Raw genomic sequence first — 20,659 nt, 5'->3', positions numbered from 1 at the left:
GCAACTCAGGTGCAGGGCCTCTGTCTTTGCAGGATTCAGTTTCAGACTCTGCCTGAACCATTTCACCACAGCTTGCAGCATCAGGTCTAGATCTTCCAGGGTGCAGCCAGACTGGCCACCCATCAATAGATAGAGCTGGGTGTCATCCGCATAATGATGGCACCCTAGCCCATATCTCCGGACAATCTGAGCAAGGGGGTGCATATAGATGTTAAACAACATCAGGGGGAGAACTGCCCCTTGAGGCACGCCACACACCAGTGGGTGCCTCCAGGATGATTGCCCCCCCAGCACCACCCCTGACCTTGGATAAAAGAGGTAAGCCAATGAAGGGCAGACCCCTGAATCCCCATGTCGGCAAGGTGGTGGGTCAGTAGCTGATGGTCGACTGTATCAAACGCAGCTGACAAGTCTAACAATAGCAGCACCGTTGAACCGCCTCAGTCCAGATGCCTCTGAAGATCATCTATGAGGCGACCAGTACCATCTCCATCCCTTGACCCAGAAGGAAGCCATATTGAAATGGATCTAACATGGAAGCATCATCCAGAAACCTATGTAACTGTATCACCACTGTCCTCTCAATAACCTTACCCAAAAAAGGTAAGTTCGCCAGTAATTCGCCAATATGGCCAGGTCCAAAGATGATTTTTTGAGGAGGAGGCAAACCACTACCTCCTTAAGAGGCACGGGGAAGGTCCCATAAGAGAAGGACCTGTTGACAGACTCCTTCAATGGGACCCGTAGCTCTGTCTGGCAAGCACCTATCAGTCAGGATGGGCACAGATCCAAATCGCAGGTAGTAGGACATACAGTACAGAGGATTTTGTCAACTTCCTCCAGGCTGAGTGGAGTGAAATGATCCAAGATTGACCCAGAAGACATGCTTGGAGTCTCGAGCTCACTCACTGAATCAAAGTTGGCAGGGAGGTCATGGCAGAGCGATAAGACCTTATCCACAAAAAAGTTCACAAAAACGTCACAGCTGATTTCCAATTCCTTAACATTTGGACTGCCTTGTGGAAATTCGTGAGAAGAATTGAAGAAAACCACAGATTTATATCTCGCCCTTCTCTCTGAATCAGAGACTCAGAGTGGCTTACAATCTCTTATATCTTTTCCCCCACAACAGACACCCTATGAGGTATGTGGAGCTGAGAGGGCTCTCACAGCAGCTGCCCTTTCAAGGACAACTCCTGCGATAGCTATCGCTAAGCCAAGGCCATTCCAGCAGCTGCAAGTGGAGGAGTGGGGAATCAAACCTGGTTCTCCCAGATAAGAGTCCACATACTTAACCACTACACCAAACTGGCTCTCTTGCCAGAATTGTGCTAAATAATTGAGCCAGGCATTAATATGCAAACGCAATCTGGGCTGCAAAGTAAGCCTTCTTTGCGGCCTTGACTGCCATCTCATAGGTCTTCATAAACAGCCTATAAGATGTTCTGGTTGCCTCGTCACAAGTGTCCCACCATCACCTCTCTAGCTGTCTAAGTCACTGTTTCAACAGCTGCAACTCCAGGGTATACCACAGCACAAGCCGCAAACAGTGGTGAAGAGGGGACAAGGGAGTGATCTCATAGATGGCCACGGAGAGTTGGTGATGCCCCAGCTCTGCTAATTCATCTAATGAGTCAACATGGAGCAAAGGATCCCACAAAGCCATCTGAAGCCACATAGGGTCCATTTGCCTTCGCGGGTGAACTAAAATACGCTTGTCACCTAAACAGGGTTGGGGTGAGACATCCATACCAGCCTTCAGAGAATAGTGGTTGAACTATGGCACTGCCATGGCAGTAATCCAATCCACCAAAACTCCCATTGCAAAGATCAAATCCAGCATGTACCCAGTCTGATGGGAGGTGGTTGTTACATATTGGGAGAGTTGCAGCACCACCATGGATGGCACCAGGTCCACCGCCTGAATGGAGTTTTTGTCATAAGTGTGGACATTGAAATCGCGCAAGACTGTGGGTATTCCAACACCCAGCCTGCTACAGCTTCCATTAGGGGTATTCCAATGCCCAGCCTGCTGTGGGTATTCCAACACTGTGCCTGCTATAGCTTCCATTAGGGACAGTAAGGCACTGACTGGTGCGTTAGGCAGTCACAACACCAGCCAGATAGCCAACCTCTCCCCAACATCCCATGACAAGCTGACACACTCAATGCCGGTGATTGCTGGCGGCAGAAGTGCCCAGAAGGAGTAAGCCTCCTGTATGAATAAAGCCACCCCTCCTCCATCCACTAGTCCATGATTGGTGAAGGACTGAGTACCCAGGAGGAGCCACTTGAGAGAGGGCTACCGTCTCTCCATCTTGCACCCAGGTCTTGCATGCCAGGTCCACAGCCTGCTCAAGCAGGAAATCCCATATGGCCATGTTCTTGTTATTGATGGACCTGGCATTACACAACCCAAAGGATAGAGGCGAGTAAATTCCCTTGGCCCCAAGACCTGCTACTATTGGGATGGGACATAGGCTGGAAGGAGAGCAAGCCTTCCCATATCTCAGTCTCCTTCCCTTAAAGCCCTGCCTATTCCCACTGCTGTAATAAGTGACTTGTCCAAGAGCCTCTCAATGGCTACATGGTTGAGTTGGAACTTGATCCTACTTCTCCCTAGTATGAAATACTGTATTCATTGTCCCATACTTTCTGTAGTACATAGATAAAAGGAATGGGATAAAGTGCTACTGACAGCAAGGCAGTGTTACAACATGTTACAATTACTGTAGGAATGCCAGTGAAAACTGTCATCCTGTTTATAGCATACGAGTATCATTGTCTTTTCATGTGATGCTCAGATTTTGCATAGAGGTTAACTGAAAGTTCTTCACACGAAACAAGAAGTTACACTCACAACCCATATTAAAAATCCACACAACATAGAAGAGGCTAGAGGGCCTTAAAAAATGTTTCAAATGCAGAAACGAAGGTCTCGATCAGCTCATAGGCATGTGACATCCAGCCAGGGCCAACACCAAGATTTTTGGCACCCTGCCCCCAACTTCCTGTCCTGGTGCCCGTGTCCTTCTTTCTGTCCCCCCTCACATGCCTGGACAAAAGCAGACTGAGCACATCCTCCAAGCACATCCACTGCCATACTGCCACCCCCCCCTTCAGCCCCTTCTCCACTGCTGCCACCACCTGCCCACAGGACTCCTGGTAGGCTGCCAGGCTGGGCAGCGAAGCAGAGGAGGGTGGCAGAGAGGTAGGCGAGGGCGATCATGGTGGCAGTGAGGGGGCTGAAATGAGGGGCAGTGGAAAGAACTGTGTGGGGAAAGAGAGGGGGTGCCATGTGGCACCTTGTGGCCAGGTGGTGCCCTAGGCAGTGGCCTACCTGGCCTACTTGGTAGTGCTGACCCTGCATCCAGCCAGAGAGGAATAATGAGGAGAGAAGGTCAAAACATTACTACAACTCAACATTTAGTTGTTATCTTGTTCTACCACTAATCACAACTAGATACCTCCATCCCTCCAAGTAGCTTACCTGGGCTCTTGAAAGATATATTCATAAAATAAAAAAACCAAGTTTGAGATCTTTAGAACTCTTTCAATAATCATCTTGAGGCATATATCTTATGACATCACCTCTTGGTAGATTTTTTTTTTTTTTTTTTTTGCATAGAGTGAGTTCACTCTATACATATAATCATACATATTTTTAGTCTCTTCAGGATCTTCCTCTAAAAATTCTGCAATTATTTTTATTATATATTCTTTCAAGTCACCATCTTCCTTTTCAGGTACTCCTCTCAGACGTATCCGGGTCTCCATCAATTTACAGTCATGGATTGTCACTTTTTCTTGTATTTTTAACAAGGTGGAGTCATGTACTTTCATTCTCCCTTCTACCTCCTGCACTTTCTTAGATTTTCCTCTGTCTCTTTTCTGAGATCTTCCATATCTTTTTTAATCTCCTCAATAATTTCTTTTTTAAATGCAGTTATCATCTCTTTCATGCCTTTCATCATTCTGGCCTCCATTGCCTCTAATTTGTCCTGCATTTTCTCCAATGAAGCAGCCGTTGTACGGGTTTGCTTGTGTTCTCACATTTAAAAACACTGAAAATTTGGATCTCACCAAATTCAAATTTAACTATTAAAACCAAAAGATTAGAGCTTGCTTTTTACAACAAGCCTAATTTCACCGTCCTCAGAGCTTCCCAGACTGAGATATTAATTTTTAAAATCTTTAAATCCTTCAAAATGGCGGTCGCGACATTTTGCTTCTCACTAAAAAAAATTTCTTTTTTCCTTTTAAAGGCTTCTAAAGTCCAATATAAAAAATATGTCCAATAGTATTTAAGTTCTTATCATCACCTCAATTATTTCTAACAATTTTTAATGTCCCGAACACTTTAAAAATGTTATTTTAATTTTGACCTCCTTGCAATGTCCGCCGATGATTCTCTATGGTATTATAGTCCTAGAGTAGGCTTTTCATCTAATACTTCCTGCTTTACTTGCCACCAAATCCCATTTTCGCTGGTAAAGAGATCTCACGATACTTGGCGTACTTCCTGTGTTGATTGTATATGCTGCAGGTCTGTGACGATGGTGCTCTTTTTTCAAAACTGCAATTAGACTAAACAATAAATTCCTTCGCACTTTTTAGCACTGTCCTTTAAATTTACAAAGTCCAAATTTCACCTCTTCCTCCCTTCTTCTTCCAAGCTTTCTAGATTTCCATTTCCCACCTTCTGAATTTATTCTGTTTAACTGTAAACAGTCCCGGAATGAAAGATAGTAATCTGTAGCTTTTCTGCCAATTATCCAGATCCACACCGGTCTTGTGTAGCTTTAGATGTTTAGCAATGTTCAAAAAGGTTAGGATTCTGTCGAGCTTATGTCAAATAAATGACTCTGAGAACTTCTGCAGATGATGAAAATGCAACTCTTCTCCGGAGACCCCTCAAAGCCTCAAAGGAGCCCCCCCCCCCCGGGACTCCCTTTTAGCCAAGGTAAATCTCCTCAAAGTTTTCTGTGTATATCTTGGACTAATCTCTGGCTGAGAAAAGTAGGCAGTAGGCATTAATTTGTCTTCCACTACCCCGAACAGAAGTTCCAGCCAGCTCCCGATGTGAGAAGCAGCTCAGCTCGGCATTCTCCTCCCCCGGAAGTCATATATGACAAAAGAAATGGTGGGAAAGATCATGAACAAAAATTTTGAAAAGACATTGATAGTGGGAGGCAGCAGAGTAAGAATTATGAAGGAGTTGCCAAGGCAAGTGATAAATGACAGAAGAACATATAAAAAACTGACAGAAAAATTACAGAACAATGAAATGAGGTTTAGATGGATTATACCTGAAGGTTTGAGCTTTGAACTCCAGGGGAAAAGAATCACAATTACAAATGCACAGGAACTGCGTAGATTTTATGAAGAACATAAAGAATTTGCACCATGATGGATTACAAATTATGGTCTTGGAATGTAAATGGACTAAATTCACCACAAAAAAGAAGGGCAACATTTCATTGGATTAAAAAGCAAAATTGTAATATAGTTTGTTTACAAGAAGTGCATATTAAATTTTTATGGAATAAACAATTGGGACTAGAATTTTATTCATTGACTGAACAGAAAAAAAGGGGAGTGATTTTTTTTATATCAAACAAGAATTGGAGCCAAAATTGGTGTTTAAAGATAAAGATGGAAGATTTGTAGCAGTAGAATAATATTAAATGCAAAAAAACTGTTGTTATTGGGACTGTATGCACCTAATGGACGCTTTTTAAAAAGACATTATACAACAATTTGATGAACTGACTTATGACCAAGTTTTGATAAAGGGGGGATTTTAATGGAACAATTAAGAATACACTGGATAGGTCTGGGGGGAAAATAATAATAAAGAAGGAAAATTGCCAAAGTCTTTTTTTGAATTGGTCAAACAAGAAAATGTGGAGAATATATGGAGGAAATTTAATCCTGAAGTGCGGGACTACACCTTTTATTCAGCAAAACATAAAACTTTTTCCAGAATTGACATGTTGTGGGGCACTAAGGATTTAGGTCTTATAACAAGGAAAATAGAGATTTTACCTAAAATTGGGGCCGATCATAACCCAATAATGTGGATTACAAAATTGTCTAAGAAACTGAGAAGATGGAGATTGAATGAAGATTTACTACAGAATAAAGAAATAGTGACATTTCTAGAAAATGAAACTAAAGCTTTCTTTCAAATGAATGACAGAGGATATTGAATTTCAGACGGTCTGGGATGCCTATAAAGCAGTAATGAGAGGAGTATTGATTACTTTGAATAATAAAGATAAGAGAGCAAAAAAACCCAGTTGTTGGACATTCAAAATGAAATAAAGAAAAAAGAAGGGGAGTTGAGAAAAAGGCCAGGGAAAAAGAAAATTATAAGGGAAATTACAATACTACAAATGCAAATGAGACATTTGTTAAATAAAGAATTGGAATGGAATCTGAAAAGATTGCAGCAGAAATCTTTTGAGGGAGCAAATGAACCTGGAAAATATTTGGCTTGGCAACTGAAGAAAAAGAGAGAAAATAAAATTATTAATAAAATTGTGGTAGATGGAAAAGAGGTGGTTAGCCAAGAGGGAATAAAAAGAGAATTTTTAAAGTATTATGCCAAGTTGTTTAAAGGTGTTAAAATAAAGAAAGAAAAGATGGATGAGTATTTACAAAAGATAAAAATAGAAACCTTAACAGAAAATATGCGAAAAGTTTTGAATGATCCAATTGAAAAAATAGAAATTGAAGCAGCAATTAACGCAATGAAAAATGGAAAGGCACCTGGGCCAGATGGATATACAGCTAAATATTTTAAAACCTTTAAAGAGGAGTTAATACCGAAATTGCAGAAGTTGATGAAAATGATAAGAATAAAAGGGAAAATACCAAACACATGGAAGGAAGCTGTTATTTCGTTGATTCCAAAGGAAGATAGAGATGTCACGAATATAAAAAATTACAGACCAATTTCACTATTAAATAATGACTATAAAATATACACAAGAATCTTGGCAGAACGGCTTAAACAACATTTGATAAATTTTATAAAGGAAGATCAAGCGGGGTTTCTTCCCAAAAGGCAAATAAGAGACAATATTAGAACTGTTGTAAATATTGTAGAATATTATGAAAGACATCCAGAAAAGGAAGTAGCATTATTCTTTGCGGATGCAGAGAAAGCATTTGATAATTTAAATTGGGACTTCATGTTTGCAGTAATGGAGAAAATGGAGTTAGGAGAAAGCTTTATAAGAATGATAAAAGCAATATATACTGAACAATGTGCAAGGCTATGTATAAACGCAGATCTTACAGAAGATATAATTAGCAAAGGTACAAGACAAGGCTGTCCGCTTTCCCCATTGTTGTTTATAATGACTCTTGAAATATTAATGATGCAGATTCAAGAAGATAAAGAAATAGAAGGATTAAAAATAAAAGGATTTACTTACAAATACAGAGCATTTGCAGATGATATAATGTTCATAAATGAAAATCCTATACAAGTTATACCTTTGCTGTTAGCTAAAATATAAGAATATGGGGAGTTAGCGGGACTTTGTATTAACAAAGAAAAATCAAAATTTTTATGTAAAAATATGCAAACAAATAAGCAACAGGTCTTATAGAGACTGACGGGTTGAGACTGAAGGTAAAATATTTGGGTGTGGAGATAACAATGAAGAATATTAATTTGTTCAAAAATAACTATGAGAAGCTATGGCGTAAAATGGATGAAGATATGTTAAAACGGAATAAACTTAATTTGTCATTGCTGGGTAGAATAGCTGCAATTAAAATGAATATTCTACAAAGAATAATGTATTTGTTTCAAACTATTCCTATTGTGAAATATAGTAAATAATTTGATAAATGACGAAGAAAAATTTCAGAATTTGTGTGGGCTGGGAAAAAACCAAGGATTAAAATGAAAATTTTGACAGATGTAAAAGAGAGAGGTGGATTTCAATTACCAGACTTAAAATTATATCAGGAATCAGTCTGTTTAGTGTGGATAAAAGAATGGATAATGCTGTTAAATAAAAAACTCTTAGTGCTGGAAGGTCATGGAAATAAGTTTGGCTGGCACATATACATGTATTATGGAAAAAAGAAGATGGACAGTTTTTTCTCTCACCATTATATAAGAAATAATTTGTTAAATACAAGGATGAAATATAAGAAATATGGAGATGAGAGAAGATCATTATGGATAGTGCCAGCTGAAGTAATAAAGATAACAGCTGAGATAGGTGAAGAAAAGTGGTTGTCATATAATCAATTATTAAAAATACAAGGTGGCAAAATAGAACTGAAAACTGCTGAAGAGCTGAATAATAAATATGATTGGTTCCAAATGCAATAAATAAAGAGTTTGGTGGATAATGATATCAAAACTGAAGGAATAAGAAAAGAACAAACAGAAATGGAAGAGGTTCTGCTTGGAGACAATGAAAAATTAATTTCAAAAATATATGTTACTTTTAAAATGGTCTACGGAGGATGAAGTAGTGAAATCTCAAATGATTAAATGGGCAATTAATGTAAATAAAGAAATACAGATGGAAACTTGGGAATATTTTTTTTTAAGTTTCAATGTTTTTATTGAAATAGACAGGATCATACAAACATAGGGTAAATACAATTTCAAAGGGAATATTTATGGAAGAATTCTATGAAGCTTTTGACGTGTCATAGTATTAAAGAGAACTGTTTTAAAATGATGTATAGATGGTATATGGCTCCTAAAAATTGGCAAAGATAAACAACAAGATGCCAGATAGATGTTGGAAATGTAAAAAACATGAAGGTTCCTTCTACCATATGTGGTGGACTTGTGAAAGAGCAAAAAAGTATTGGCAGATGATTCAACAGGAAATTTCTAAGATCTTGGGATATGAATTTAAGAAAGTTGCAGAGACTTTTCTGTTGGGATTACAAATGGAAAAATTTCCAAAAGAAGATAGAACTGTAATTTGGTACTTGCTTTCAGCCGTTAGGACATTATATGCGCAGTTGTGGAAGCAAGAAAAAATGCCAGAGAAATGGGATTGGATTGTAAAAGTTATGACATGGAGTGAAATGGACAAATTAACAAGAACTTTAGGAAACTATGATTTAGAAGTTTTTAAGATGGAGTGGAAAAAGTTCAGAAGATATGTAGCAAAAGAGTGAAAAATAAAAGGATAATGGACAATCTTTGATAATGATTATGTTTTAGAAAAAAAGAATATTAATTTTTGTTTTTGTTAGTTAAGGGTACCTTTAAATATTAGTATTTTAAGTAAATAACACCGGCGGGGGTCAAGTAATGGGGGGAGGGGTGGGTGAAAAGTAATATATGGGATAGATAAAAGAAATTATTAATGATGCAAGAAATATAATTTGTTACCATATGTTACCAAATAATATTGTGTTTACACAAAATAATCATCTTGAGGCAACCAAGCAAGGTCTCTTGCTACTGGGACCAGAATGCAATCTACATCATCAGGAATCCAGTGCTTATCAAAGTGCACATTTTTAAAAGCTTGCTACAAACAGACCCAATACTGCTAGCTAGGAAAGATTGCCTTACAATGAATAAGAAGACTCCCACAGGGTCATCTTGGATCAAGGACTTAATGAAAATGTGTCACTGTGGAGGACAGCAAACTATCTATGACAGGAGAAAAATTGCCAAAAAGTTGAAGCAATCTGGAGGATCTTTTCCAACTACCTTGGGAATGACATGTTATCCATATATCTGGACCAAACCAGAGGCAGGGACATAAATAAAAAGAAATCAAAGATGTAGCAACAGATACAACCTGGCAACGAAACAAACTGACATACCATATTTTAAGAACAAACAAATGAAGTCATAGACAAAAGGACATGCATACTAAATTGCAAAACAAAGAAGTAAAGCCTTGCAAGATGCAACTTGCTGCTTCAGAAAATATGAAGAGCAAGAATTGTGATTTAAAAAAAAAATTAAAAACTATATTAAAGAAGTCTGCTCAATTGGGCTATTACTTGGGGTTAGGACGTAAAAGCCATCTGAAGGGTAGCTTAGTTTTAATCATGTAAGCCTTTTCATTCATTTCCAGAGAACAAAACTCATCGGATTTATGCAGGAAAAGCAATACAGAAATATCACATTAGGTATTCACTAGACCATCTAGATGAATGGGAAGGTGGGGGGAATCCACATGAAAAATAGCAGCTAATGGAGCACTTTCTATGGAAATTGTACATTTCTTCTCATTGTATATTCATTTTTTTTAAGATGTAAAATCCTAAAACCAAAAATGGCACTCCATTATTTTAAACTAGCAATGAGAATGCAAAAATTTAAGAAAGAGCCAACACCAATCTGATAGGTAAAAAAATAAAAAGGTAAAGCAATACTGTTTGGGAGTCAGTACTATGGGATGTTAAGGAAGACTGCTTTATGTATGAAATGTTAACACTAATTTCTTCCCAATGAAAGGTTGAGAATATGGTTGAAGGATTATTTCCCAAAAGAGCAGTATTCCATAAAATACAAATTTGATCTTATTACACTAGAGGAAAACAATTGAACACCCAAACTCATGTTTTAATAGGTCACCGACCAGACCGAGTCAGACAAGATTTCAGCATTTAAGTCAATACTATAGAGGGCACAATGAAATTTAATTGGTTGATACCAGCCCAGAGTTTTTCACACTTTGTCATACCAAATATCAACAAATCAGTCACACAGTTTGAGCTTGACTAGACACAACTAGGAGGGAAAACCTACATCAGCTAGCAAGGCTCACCTTGCAGTAGGTACAGGAGTCACAGCATGCTTCAAAGTTATGGTGAACAACTCACAGAAAAATAATGAATGCTTGAACACAAAAAGTAGGGAAGAAATTGCTTCTCCACCTCACTGAGCCATTAGTAAATTTCAGCTCAGAACATAAAACAAGCTATATTAAATTGACTGGATATCTTGGGAGAGGACCAGACAGAACCACAGCTTGCTTTCTGACATTCAGACATAGAAGGTAGATGTGAGTGGGTGGACATTTGGATTAATCTGGAGGTGGTGAATGAGGAGTAACTTCTAGACACTGTTTTTACCTCTGCAGGGAAACTTCTTGGGACCAACCACCACATCAGAGGGAATTTCTGGCCTCTTGCAACTGTCTTTGCTTCATTTGCACAACTCTAATGTATAGCTGAAAGGTGTATGAACACGATGCCATTTCATTCATGACTTCCCACCCCATTTAACTGGTTGCCACTTGCAGGACAAGGGAAAAGACCTTTTTTCCCCAGTTGCATCCCCCACCACAAGTAACCCAGGAGATGTAGATTGATGATGCCCACATGCCCCCTGTAATGCGTACTTTGGAAACCTGTCTCAAAGGACCATTAAGCATCTCAGAGCTTTTTTTATGCACTGAAGCATTCCTCATTGAACTCACTGTTGAAGACAACACACACATCCCTTAGGTCTAGAGCACAACTATGCTAATTAACATTATTCTTTCAGGATGGGATATAGCCAGCTAAGAATACTGATGGTAGTTTAGTAAGTGTTAACAATTCCACTGTTGCTTTGCTTTACCATTCTGTTCTCCAACTAGATCAAAATAACTTTTTTAAAATGTTTGAACACTAGGACTGCAAACCTATGCACACTTAAGTATTGAAAATTTCCCTCCAAAATAAATGTGATTTGCTTTCAAAGAAACATGCTTTGAACCAAACCCAAAGCTGTATACCTATTTGCAGAATTTGGTCTGATGGGAGAGAAGAGAATTTAAAATTCTGCTTATGTAGGTAGGAGGGAAAGCTTCCTGTCCCTCCATTATTTTCAGTTGCTTTTATTCAGGTTCAGTAAACCCTGCTGGGGACAAAGGGTTTTTTAAAAACTGTTTTTGAAAGGAAAATCTTTGCTGGGAGGGTTGGAAATTCAGCAAAGAAATGCATGTGGTCTGGGTGCTGCCACCAATTGGATTTGTTACAAGCTAAGCCCCATTGAGTTCAGAGGGGCTGAAGAACCCTGGTATTCTTTGGCTGTCACTAGATTTTGCCAGTTGTCATAATGTTTTACAAAGTCAACAATCAAAAGTCATGCTGTCACTGTAAGTTCTTAAAATGTCCTCTCTGTTTCAAATGATGGAAACATCTGTCTTCTTCAAAACAGTGCAACCAGTGGTTACTGTAGTCTCAGCCTACTGATGCAATGGGGGAGAATCACACTGTTAACCTATCAGTAAGTTCTATGAAATATATTCCTATTCAGAGTTACTCCAATATAAACCCATTGATGTCAAAGAGCTTCGACTGAAGTAATTCTGAGTAGGATTGCGTTATATGTGTAGCAATGAACTTTCAACTTTGGACACTGAATAACTGCCCAATCCTCCAGGCTTCTTTATTTACCAAAGTTATACTCTGCCTTTCTGGCCTCATCAGGATCACCAAGATGGCTAACATATCTAATTAAACCAGATCTTAAAAATAACTTAAACTAAACACAAACACATAATTAAAACAAAATTTAAAAGTTATATAATACAATAAAATATACAGCTAACACAAAAGTAAACAAAAACATTAAAAAGACAGGAAGGATCACTGAAAGAACACTAAACAAAACAACAAAGTCTTAACTCATGGGCAGAAGATGGCAACAGAAAGGAGAAGGGAAGTCAGAGTTCAAGAGTTGGAGTGCTACAAGGCCCTCTCCTGGGTTGCTTGCCACCCACCAGTTTTCAGAAGATAGAGACACGAAAAGCACAGCTTCAGACAGGGGTGCTAGCAGTTCATAAGGGAGTAGGTATTTCTTTAAGTATACTGGTTTCAAACCACATAGAGCTTTGAAGGCCAAGACCAGCAACTTGAGTTGTTCCTGGGAACAGCATAGTAGCTAGTGTACATGGGCCAAGATCAAAGTGATACGATCCCTACAACTCACTCCAGTCAAACTGCCAGTAAAGATTCTCTTCACAAGCCCTGCTCTCTCTCTGTACTCCTGCCTTCAGAGCTGAGGCACACAGCAATCAGAGACAGAGCTTTTTCAGTAGGGACACTTCATGTACAGAATAGAGTGCCCTACCCCTTGAGGCTTGCTTGATGACTATGTTTCTTTCCTTTAGACACCAGACCAAAACATCCGTTCACCAACATTTGTAATTAAAGGGTTGATTTTTTAAAACCTCAATTTGAGCCTGGAAACCAGTGCTGGATTAAATCCTGTGGAGGCCCCAAGGCAGTCAAAATCTCTGGGGCCCTTTCAAATTATCTCAGAGTCAGAGCACCCACCCCGCCACCTGTGGCCCTCGCTGCAGCCTGCAGGCACCTTTTCAAAAGCCCCTTTGACAAAGCTGTGGGGAGAAGCAGAGAGAAGTAAACTTGGCGATGATGTCAGCAGCAGCCACACCAGGCGAGTCAGGCAAAGAGCGGCTCAGTTGCTAGATGCATGTGCAGGGTGGAAAGGCTGCAAGCAGGGGGAAAACCAGGGGAGGGAGCTGGCCTGGGGCCCCTAAAGGCATGGGGGCCCATAGGCCAGTGCCTACTTGGCCTAATTGTTAATCTGGCCCTGCTGGAAACTTGTTTCAAGTCACCTGTGGTCTGTTTTTATGATCTATTATTTTTATTTTGTAACGCACTTCAAAACACTGACACCTTAAGTCCAGGGTCAGGCTTTCTACTCAACAGCAGCATTTCCATCTTGTCAGGATCATGTTTCAGTTTACATCCACTCCAAAACTGCCTCCAGCAACCAATTCAAGGACCGATTTCGCATTCACTTTACACCGCTCTCACTTTCGTCTTCTCAGTGCGGCGTCCTTCTGATTTCCCACTATCTGAACCAGGGCTGCAGCAAGCATTGGCATTTTCCCACAGCAAACAAACCGCTAAAAAACAGTCTTCGTTTGCTGCATGAAAATGCCGATGCTTGCTGCAGCCCCAGCGCAGATAGTGGGAAATCGGAAGGACACCGTGCTGAGAAGACAAGTGTGAGAGCAGCATAAGGTGAGTGCGAAATCGGTCAAGGTTTCTACAGCCTCCCCAGGATCAGCCAAAAGTGCAAAACAGCTATCATCTGCATGTTGATGACAACCCTGCCCAGGTCTTTAGATGACCTCACCCAGTGGTTTCCTGTAGATACTTAAAAGCATAGACAACAAGACCCTAGACAGGAAAAGCTGTCCAGAAAGACACCATGATCATTGGTACCGAAAACTACTGAGACGTCCAGGAGACTCAACAGAGTCACACTTTTCCTGCCCAGCTCTCAGCACAGGTCATCAATCAGGGTGACCAAGGCTGTTTTAGTCCCCTACAGATTGAACCACCTGTTCAATCACCTTGGTCAGGAATGGAAAATTTGAGACTGGTCTACAGTTATTGACATCTAGGTCCAGATAGACTTCTTTTAGTAGCAATGCACCTCAGCCTGTTTCAAGGTCAGGGCAACCACCACCCCTCTCAAAGAGACCTTAATTACCTTTTTGACCCAGTCAGTTAGCCTCACCACACTTGCCACTTTAAACAGCCAGGAATGGCAATGGTCATACAAGTAGGTGGTATGCCTCAAACATCCACAGACCCTTGTCCACATCCTCAAACTGAATACACTGAAAAGTATCCCAACCAGTTGAACAGGCTGGTATCTTGGAACTATCTGATTCTGTCTCTGGTAATGTAAAGTCCAAGGTGGTAGAGATGTGAAAGGTTTTAAGTGCAACATGTTGAGCAAAACAATCCTAGTAGTCCTCCTCCAGCCAGCCAGATCCAAACTTACACCCTGCAGATGCAACGGTGATGGGAAAATACTGTGTCTTTGTCCCCACCACTACTGCAGAATATGCCTTAAAATAAGTTTTAGCTCATGTCATATCAGATTCATCCTCCACTGTTATTCTAACTATTTCTTTTAATCACTCCTAGACCTTCTGTAAACCAAGAGGCCACCTGGGCTCTAACATCTGAGACAGGGTTCCTGGGAGTGATCTTGTCAACTGCCTAGGTCATTCCTTCATTCCTGAGGTCAATCAGGGCACTGACAGCAGCATCAATCATATCAATAGGAAAATCCCCTACAACCATCAGAAAACAATTTGGATCCATCTGGTTCCATGGATGAATTGTTTTAACAGATCTCCTACCTCTGCGGAGTCCTGTTATCCCTGGAAGTCTAAACCCGAGCTCATGTGTATCCATCCATGACAAAGGAATTGCCATCAATTTCTCTACCCTCAGATCAAATTCATCCAACCTAGAACAAAATACCAGATCAAGAATGTGACCTGCACTATGTGTAGGACCAGTTATTACCTGGGACAGGCCCATCACTGCCATGGAGGCCATGAAATCCTGAGCCTCTCCAAATAAGGCACCCACAACAATAGTGTTGAAATCTAGTGATTCTCAACACCATCCCCAAGACCACTCAGGCAGAGAAACATTGAAGTGGGAAGTACTCCCATCAGAAACTCAGTCCTGTCTCTCAATGCAAGCATTAGGTACACAGCCTCAAAACTTGAAGTGACCTGGAGGGAATACTGTGCTAGGTGGACAGGGTTCCTAAAGATTACACCAACACCAACTCCCTGGCCACCAGACCTATATTGATATATCACCAAAACCTGGGGGGGGGGGGGCACAGCTGGGAGATAAATTAATCCCTCCCAAAACTGAATCTCAGAGATATACATGCCAGGGCAGCCCTCATGTCCAGGATTATATCTTGGACAGCTGCTGTTTTTACTGTAACTGGCCTGCCATTAAAGTTAAATTCACTAGAAACTAGGATCATTACAAAAGACATCTGCAATGGAATACCTAAGGGCTAAGGAGTCAGCCTACTTACCAATTTTTCTTGTGTACGAGCAATTTTAATAAATAGGAGGTATGAAAGACCGGAGTCAGGGTACTCAGTTACAAACAGGTCATTCCAGAAGGGTAACCCTGTTAGTTTGTTACAGTCAACCCCAAGGGGGCCTTTCAAGGCTAACAGATTTGTTATTACAAAATATTTTATACATTAGAGTTTACAGCTTATTGGATCATAACTTACAGAAATGAGTGGCTATAAACTCGTTATTTAAAAAAAAAAAACCTGAACTTTGGAAGCATTCTGAATGAAACTTTGTCTTTAAAAGGCCCTTAACTACTGAATAGTAGTTTATAGTCATAAGAAAAACAACTGATTGGAAAGGTAACCATACCTCCACAGATTCTTTGACAAGGTCACCAGACATCTAAATTCAATCACTTTAAGGTAACAGTCATTGCTTTACTATTTTTTAAAGTGATGAAGTCAAAAGAAAAAAAAAGGCTGCAAGATTGTTAGAATGAAAAAATCACAGCACTCTAATCATATCACCAGCTGTGAGCCTAATGAACTACATTTAAGACAGACACTATTCCCAGTGGCTGAAAAAAAGATCACTGCTCATCTTCATGTGCTAATTAATTTAGATGTATGTTTATTTTTGACTGCCCATTGCCCAGAATTGAAGCTCTCCTAAGGCTGGTCACCAAGCACAGACATGACAGGGCTAACTCAGAGCAAGCATCTAATGCCCAGAGTTTGCAAGGACTCATTAAGAACGCCAAAATTTCACCTATAAAGCTCTACATGTCTTAATGTCACACATCCAAAAGACCAATTTGTCCCTAATGCCTATTGCTACTTCTTCCACAGGCTGTCTCCATCATAGCTGGATGCCAGGCTTGCAATCTCCCAAAGTCTTGTGAGCATCCACACAGTCTTGCAATAGTCTGTGGTGACATCCACTCTCTGGTTTCAACATTCCAAAAGTGGCAGATTAGACGCACCTGATTTAAAACAAAACAAAACAAAACACCATCTCCTCTAGTTTAGTGACGTTCTTCACCTGATCTCCTTGCAAGCGTCCTGTGCAAAGCCCTCTCAATATTCCCGCACAGTTATGGAATTCAGCTCCCACCTCAGACAATCAAAACCCAATATTTTCCAGAAGCATTATCTCTTCTGCTATCAGGTTACACAGTACAAACATAGTGAAGATTGTTTGATTGTCCTCACCCCCAAATTTGAGTTGTTTAAAGTGTTTTTATGTTTTCATGCCTTTCTTACAAGCCTCACAGGCCCATTTTGTTGCACATACTGCTAGATGACATGGTTCCTGTAAGGCTTGTCTTAAGCAAGCCACCATAAGCCTTAAAACCATTTGGGGCAGCTAGTCCAGATGTATTAATGGCCAAGTTTTAACAACAAACATGAAGTCAGCCATTTTAAGTCCTAACCATCCAACAACTCTAGCCCAAACTTACATGTTCAATATATATATAATGCAAAATTTCAAGTAGAGGGTACTGCCTTCCCAGTAACCACACTCAAGACTCCAGTCCACAGTAGAAATAGCCTCATGAGGTAAGAAGAAGAATTCTAGATACTCTCAGAAGGAGAAGCACACAGAAGTTTAAAAACTACAGGGAAAGTTTTGGTTCTGATGGGCTGTACCTAGAACAATAATATCAGCTACTAATGGTAGAAATGCAACTGCTGAGGTCACCTTGAAGACTGGTGAAAAAGAGATTCCCATCCTTTATGTCTCATGGCCATTTTATGTGATAATAGCATTTGCCGCAGTTATAATAGCAGTTCTCACACTAAAGGGAGAAGGAAAATGGACTCAGTGTGCCACTGATATGCAGCATAGTACCACAGAAGGTAAGATCCTTAAGTGTACATCCCCAAGCATTCAGGAACATGTGGCTGCCTCCCACTACACACACACTTATATGTGTCCTATGGAAACATAAAACACAACTATTGCACCAGGAGGGCCAAATGCGCATGTTAACAGAGCAGAAAGAGCAATCTTGGTTGCAAAACAGAACTTTTTTTTTTTTACTATGCACTCCCACTGCACAAGAATTTAAAACTAGAGAGAGCCCATGAAGTTCTCATCCCTGGCACAGTTTCAATAGCTATTCAGACCATCAGAGAATACTTTTTATATGACAACATTCTCCCAGATTTTCTCCTTCTGTTTTGTGCTCTGATCCTGATAAACAGGCTTCACTAGTCCAAAACGAATGGCATGAACTTTGCTCTTTCTAGGAAAACTGTAGTGACCTGTTCTCAAACAAAGCATTTCCAAATCATCATTGACTCCATCTACTCATAATTAGCAGAATCTGGCTGGCTCCTTGGATTGCACCTCAAACACAAACCCTTGCCAATGTGTGCATTCACAGGTGTACACCAAACGTTTAATAAGGGTAGAAAGTTGAAACGCACAATGAGTCCTGGACAAGAGAAGGGAAAAGCTAACCATGAAATAACAAGAGTTCCTTATATCCAGTCTCACATCCATAACCCTTCAAATCCAGTTTCTTCTACATTATTCACAGGCAAAGAATAGGTTGTCATATCCAGTGACGTAAATGCTGAGCTGAAGTGTCTGTGGACCAATTTGAAAATAGGGGTACAAGTAGGAATGTAATGTTCAATATGATTTACCACATGAAATCTTAATGGGGAGAGTATTTAAATATCTTGTTTATAGAGGGCCAACCCTTCCATTATGCAGGGTGAGGAAGCTAAGATGGCTCAAATGGTCTTTGGAACTGGATATTATGATAGCAAGGTATTAATTTAGGAGGGGGTGTAGGTTTTTACCTGAGGAGGTAGAGACATCAGCTGGATTTCTGCCTCAGGCACTAAAATGTCTTGGGCCATTTCTGTGTTTATCATTCCATGGTAATCATTCTGATTTTACAAGGGAAGAAAAGAACCAAAGGAAAAAAAATATTGCCAAAGGCCATCCTTTGAATCCACAGGTGAACGCCGATCACAAGGCAAACTACTAGGGCCAATATACAATAGACCACTGTGATTGCAGAAAAGGCCTTTCTTTCACAATAAAGAAAAGTTGATTAAAATGAAGGGAGGGGTTTCCTTAAAGTACTAATTGCAGGCTATTTCTAAAATGACTGCTTTTTGAAAAAGTCAATCAGTCATCTGGAAGCCCTACCCCTAAACTCAGATTTACGAGGTTAGCTGCTAATGAGGAGGACTGCACTGCCTGAGAGGATCGTATTCGCCATTAACCCTGCTCTCCCGTCCCCTTTCACTGCTGCAGCTGCCGATTCCTGGGTCAAAGTTTGTCTTCACGGCTTGGCATAGCGTCTCTTCACGCCTGTCCCTTTCTCTGCGGCCCTGCAGGGAGAAGCGGGGTACCTCAATATCCACAAGATCCCGGCTAAGGAAACGGTCCATAGTGTCAAGCGGCGTCCTTCCGTGCTCCTGCGCCCCGCTGCTCGCAAGACTCCCGACTGGCCGAAGGCAAGCATGTGGGAGGTGGAAGAAAAAGCCCTGGCAGCTAAAGCAGCAACGCCCCTGTGGGCGGACACCAAGAGGCGCTGCGATTTCCCCCGTTCCCTTCGCCGGCTGCTTGTCCTGTGCTTTGAGATAGGACTTCGCTCTGTGGTTCCTGCGCGGTTGGAGCACGGCGCTTTATTTGATTCAGCCCCGGAGCTTCTTTGGAATGCCGGCGGTAGCTACTGAACTGAAGTGATAAAAAATGTGCATGTGCATCAAGGGGGGGCGGGGAGATCATTTCAGCTGACCGCACAGGTCGCCCTCTTGTTTTTGTTGTTTAATAAGGAGGATTCTGCGCTTTAAAACTGGTGCCAAAGAAGCAGGTATTCCGCTGCAGAAGTTTTTCCAGGCATGCAAACGCATGGGGGGGGGGGGGGGTAGTGTCGAGCGACATTCCTGATAGCCATTTACCCTGTGTATTTCTGCTTATTTTACAGCTGTTCAAAATCTGCCAGACAAAAGAATTGGCAACTAGTTCTGCCTTCCTGTGTCGGAGAAAAGCTTCACCTGTTGAATTTCTGCTTGTCATACAGAACTCTGGCAGGAAAAAAAATGTTGGCTACATTAAGTAGATACAGACCATTCTGGTGCCACCAAAAAGGAGAAGGGTATATGTGTGTGTTTGTGAAAAGCCTGTTATTTGTGCCTCCCTTCTCTGAGGAGCTGAGCTGAGGGCAACATCAACCAATGTAATTGTTCGTACAGCTCTTTATACAGACCCTTGCAGTTCACACCAGGATTTGGCTGCACATTCACTGAAAGAGTAGCAATATAATGCTTGGTGCCATGCACCTCCCCCATATTTGCACAGCCAGTCAGCTGCAAGAAGTAAGACTTCAGATACACAGAACTGGGCTTTCAGAAATGCTGTCATAAACATAGATTTGTGCTTAGCAGAAAAAAACAGATGCATGTAAGAAATTTAACACTTTGTATTGGGGACAGTTTATAGAACTCGGCAAATCTTGATCGCTTGCACGCCCACTTTGGAAGCACATGTCAGTAACTTGCTGCATGCCTTCCATATTTCAATCAAGTGACCTCTCCAGTTGCTATGGTTGACTATCCTCCTTTATGGGGACAGGAGACACAATGTACATTTACCTGATTGTCCCCAAGTATTGCTGTCTTGGTAGATAAATTTAAAACTGAACAACATATGAAGTGCCCTGAATGAATCCAGGCCTCAGATTCTGTGGGAGCTCACAGGAGCACAGCTCCTGAACTTTTCTGAGAGCTCCACCTCCTTCTGAGAGTTCCACCTCCTCGTCCATTGAATAGTATTGCAGCTGCATAACAATCCCTGGATGAACTCCACCA

At 40.7% G+C, this 20,659-nt stretch overlaps 1 protein-coding gene across 4 annotated transcripts in view; it reads right to left on the bottom strand.

Annotated features, from left to right (window-relative positions):
• The window catches only part of DPYD (dihydropyrimidine dehydrogenase), an 833,908-nt gene extending 814,520 nt beyond the window's left edge, over nt 1–19,388 (bottom strand). For all 4 annotated transcript variants that reach the window (XM_060232210.1, XM_060232211.1, XM_060232213.1 and 1 more), the window contains exon 1: nt 19,199–19,388. In XM_060232210.1, the coding sequence (XP_060088193.1) occupies nt 19,199–19,237 (39 nt within the window). In that variant the 5' untranslated portion in view covers nt 19,238–19,388. The remainder of the gene's footprint in view (nt 1–19,198) is intronic.
• Nucleotides 19,389–20,659: the final 1,271 nt, after the last annotated feature.

Source organism: Heteronotia binoei, chromosome 2, assembly GCF_032191835.1.
Source record: "Heteronotia binoei isolate CCM8104 ecotype False Entrance Well chromosome 2, APGP_CSIRO_Hbin_v1, whole genome shotgun sequence".
NCBI classification, from domain to species: Eukaryota; Metazoa; Chordata; class Lepidosauria; order Squamata; family Gekkonidae; genus Heteronotia; species Heteronotia binoei.
This window is presented reverse-complemented; position numbering and strand designations above follow the sequence as displayed.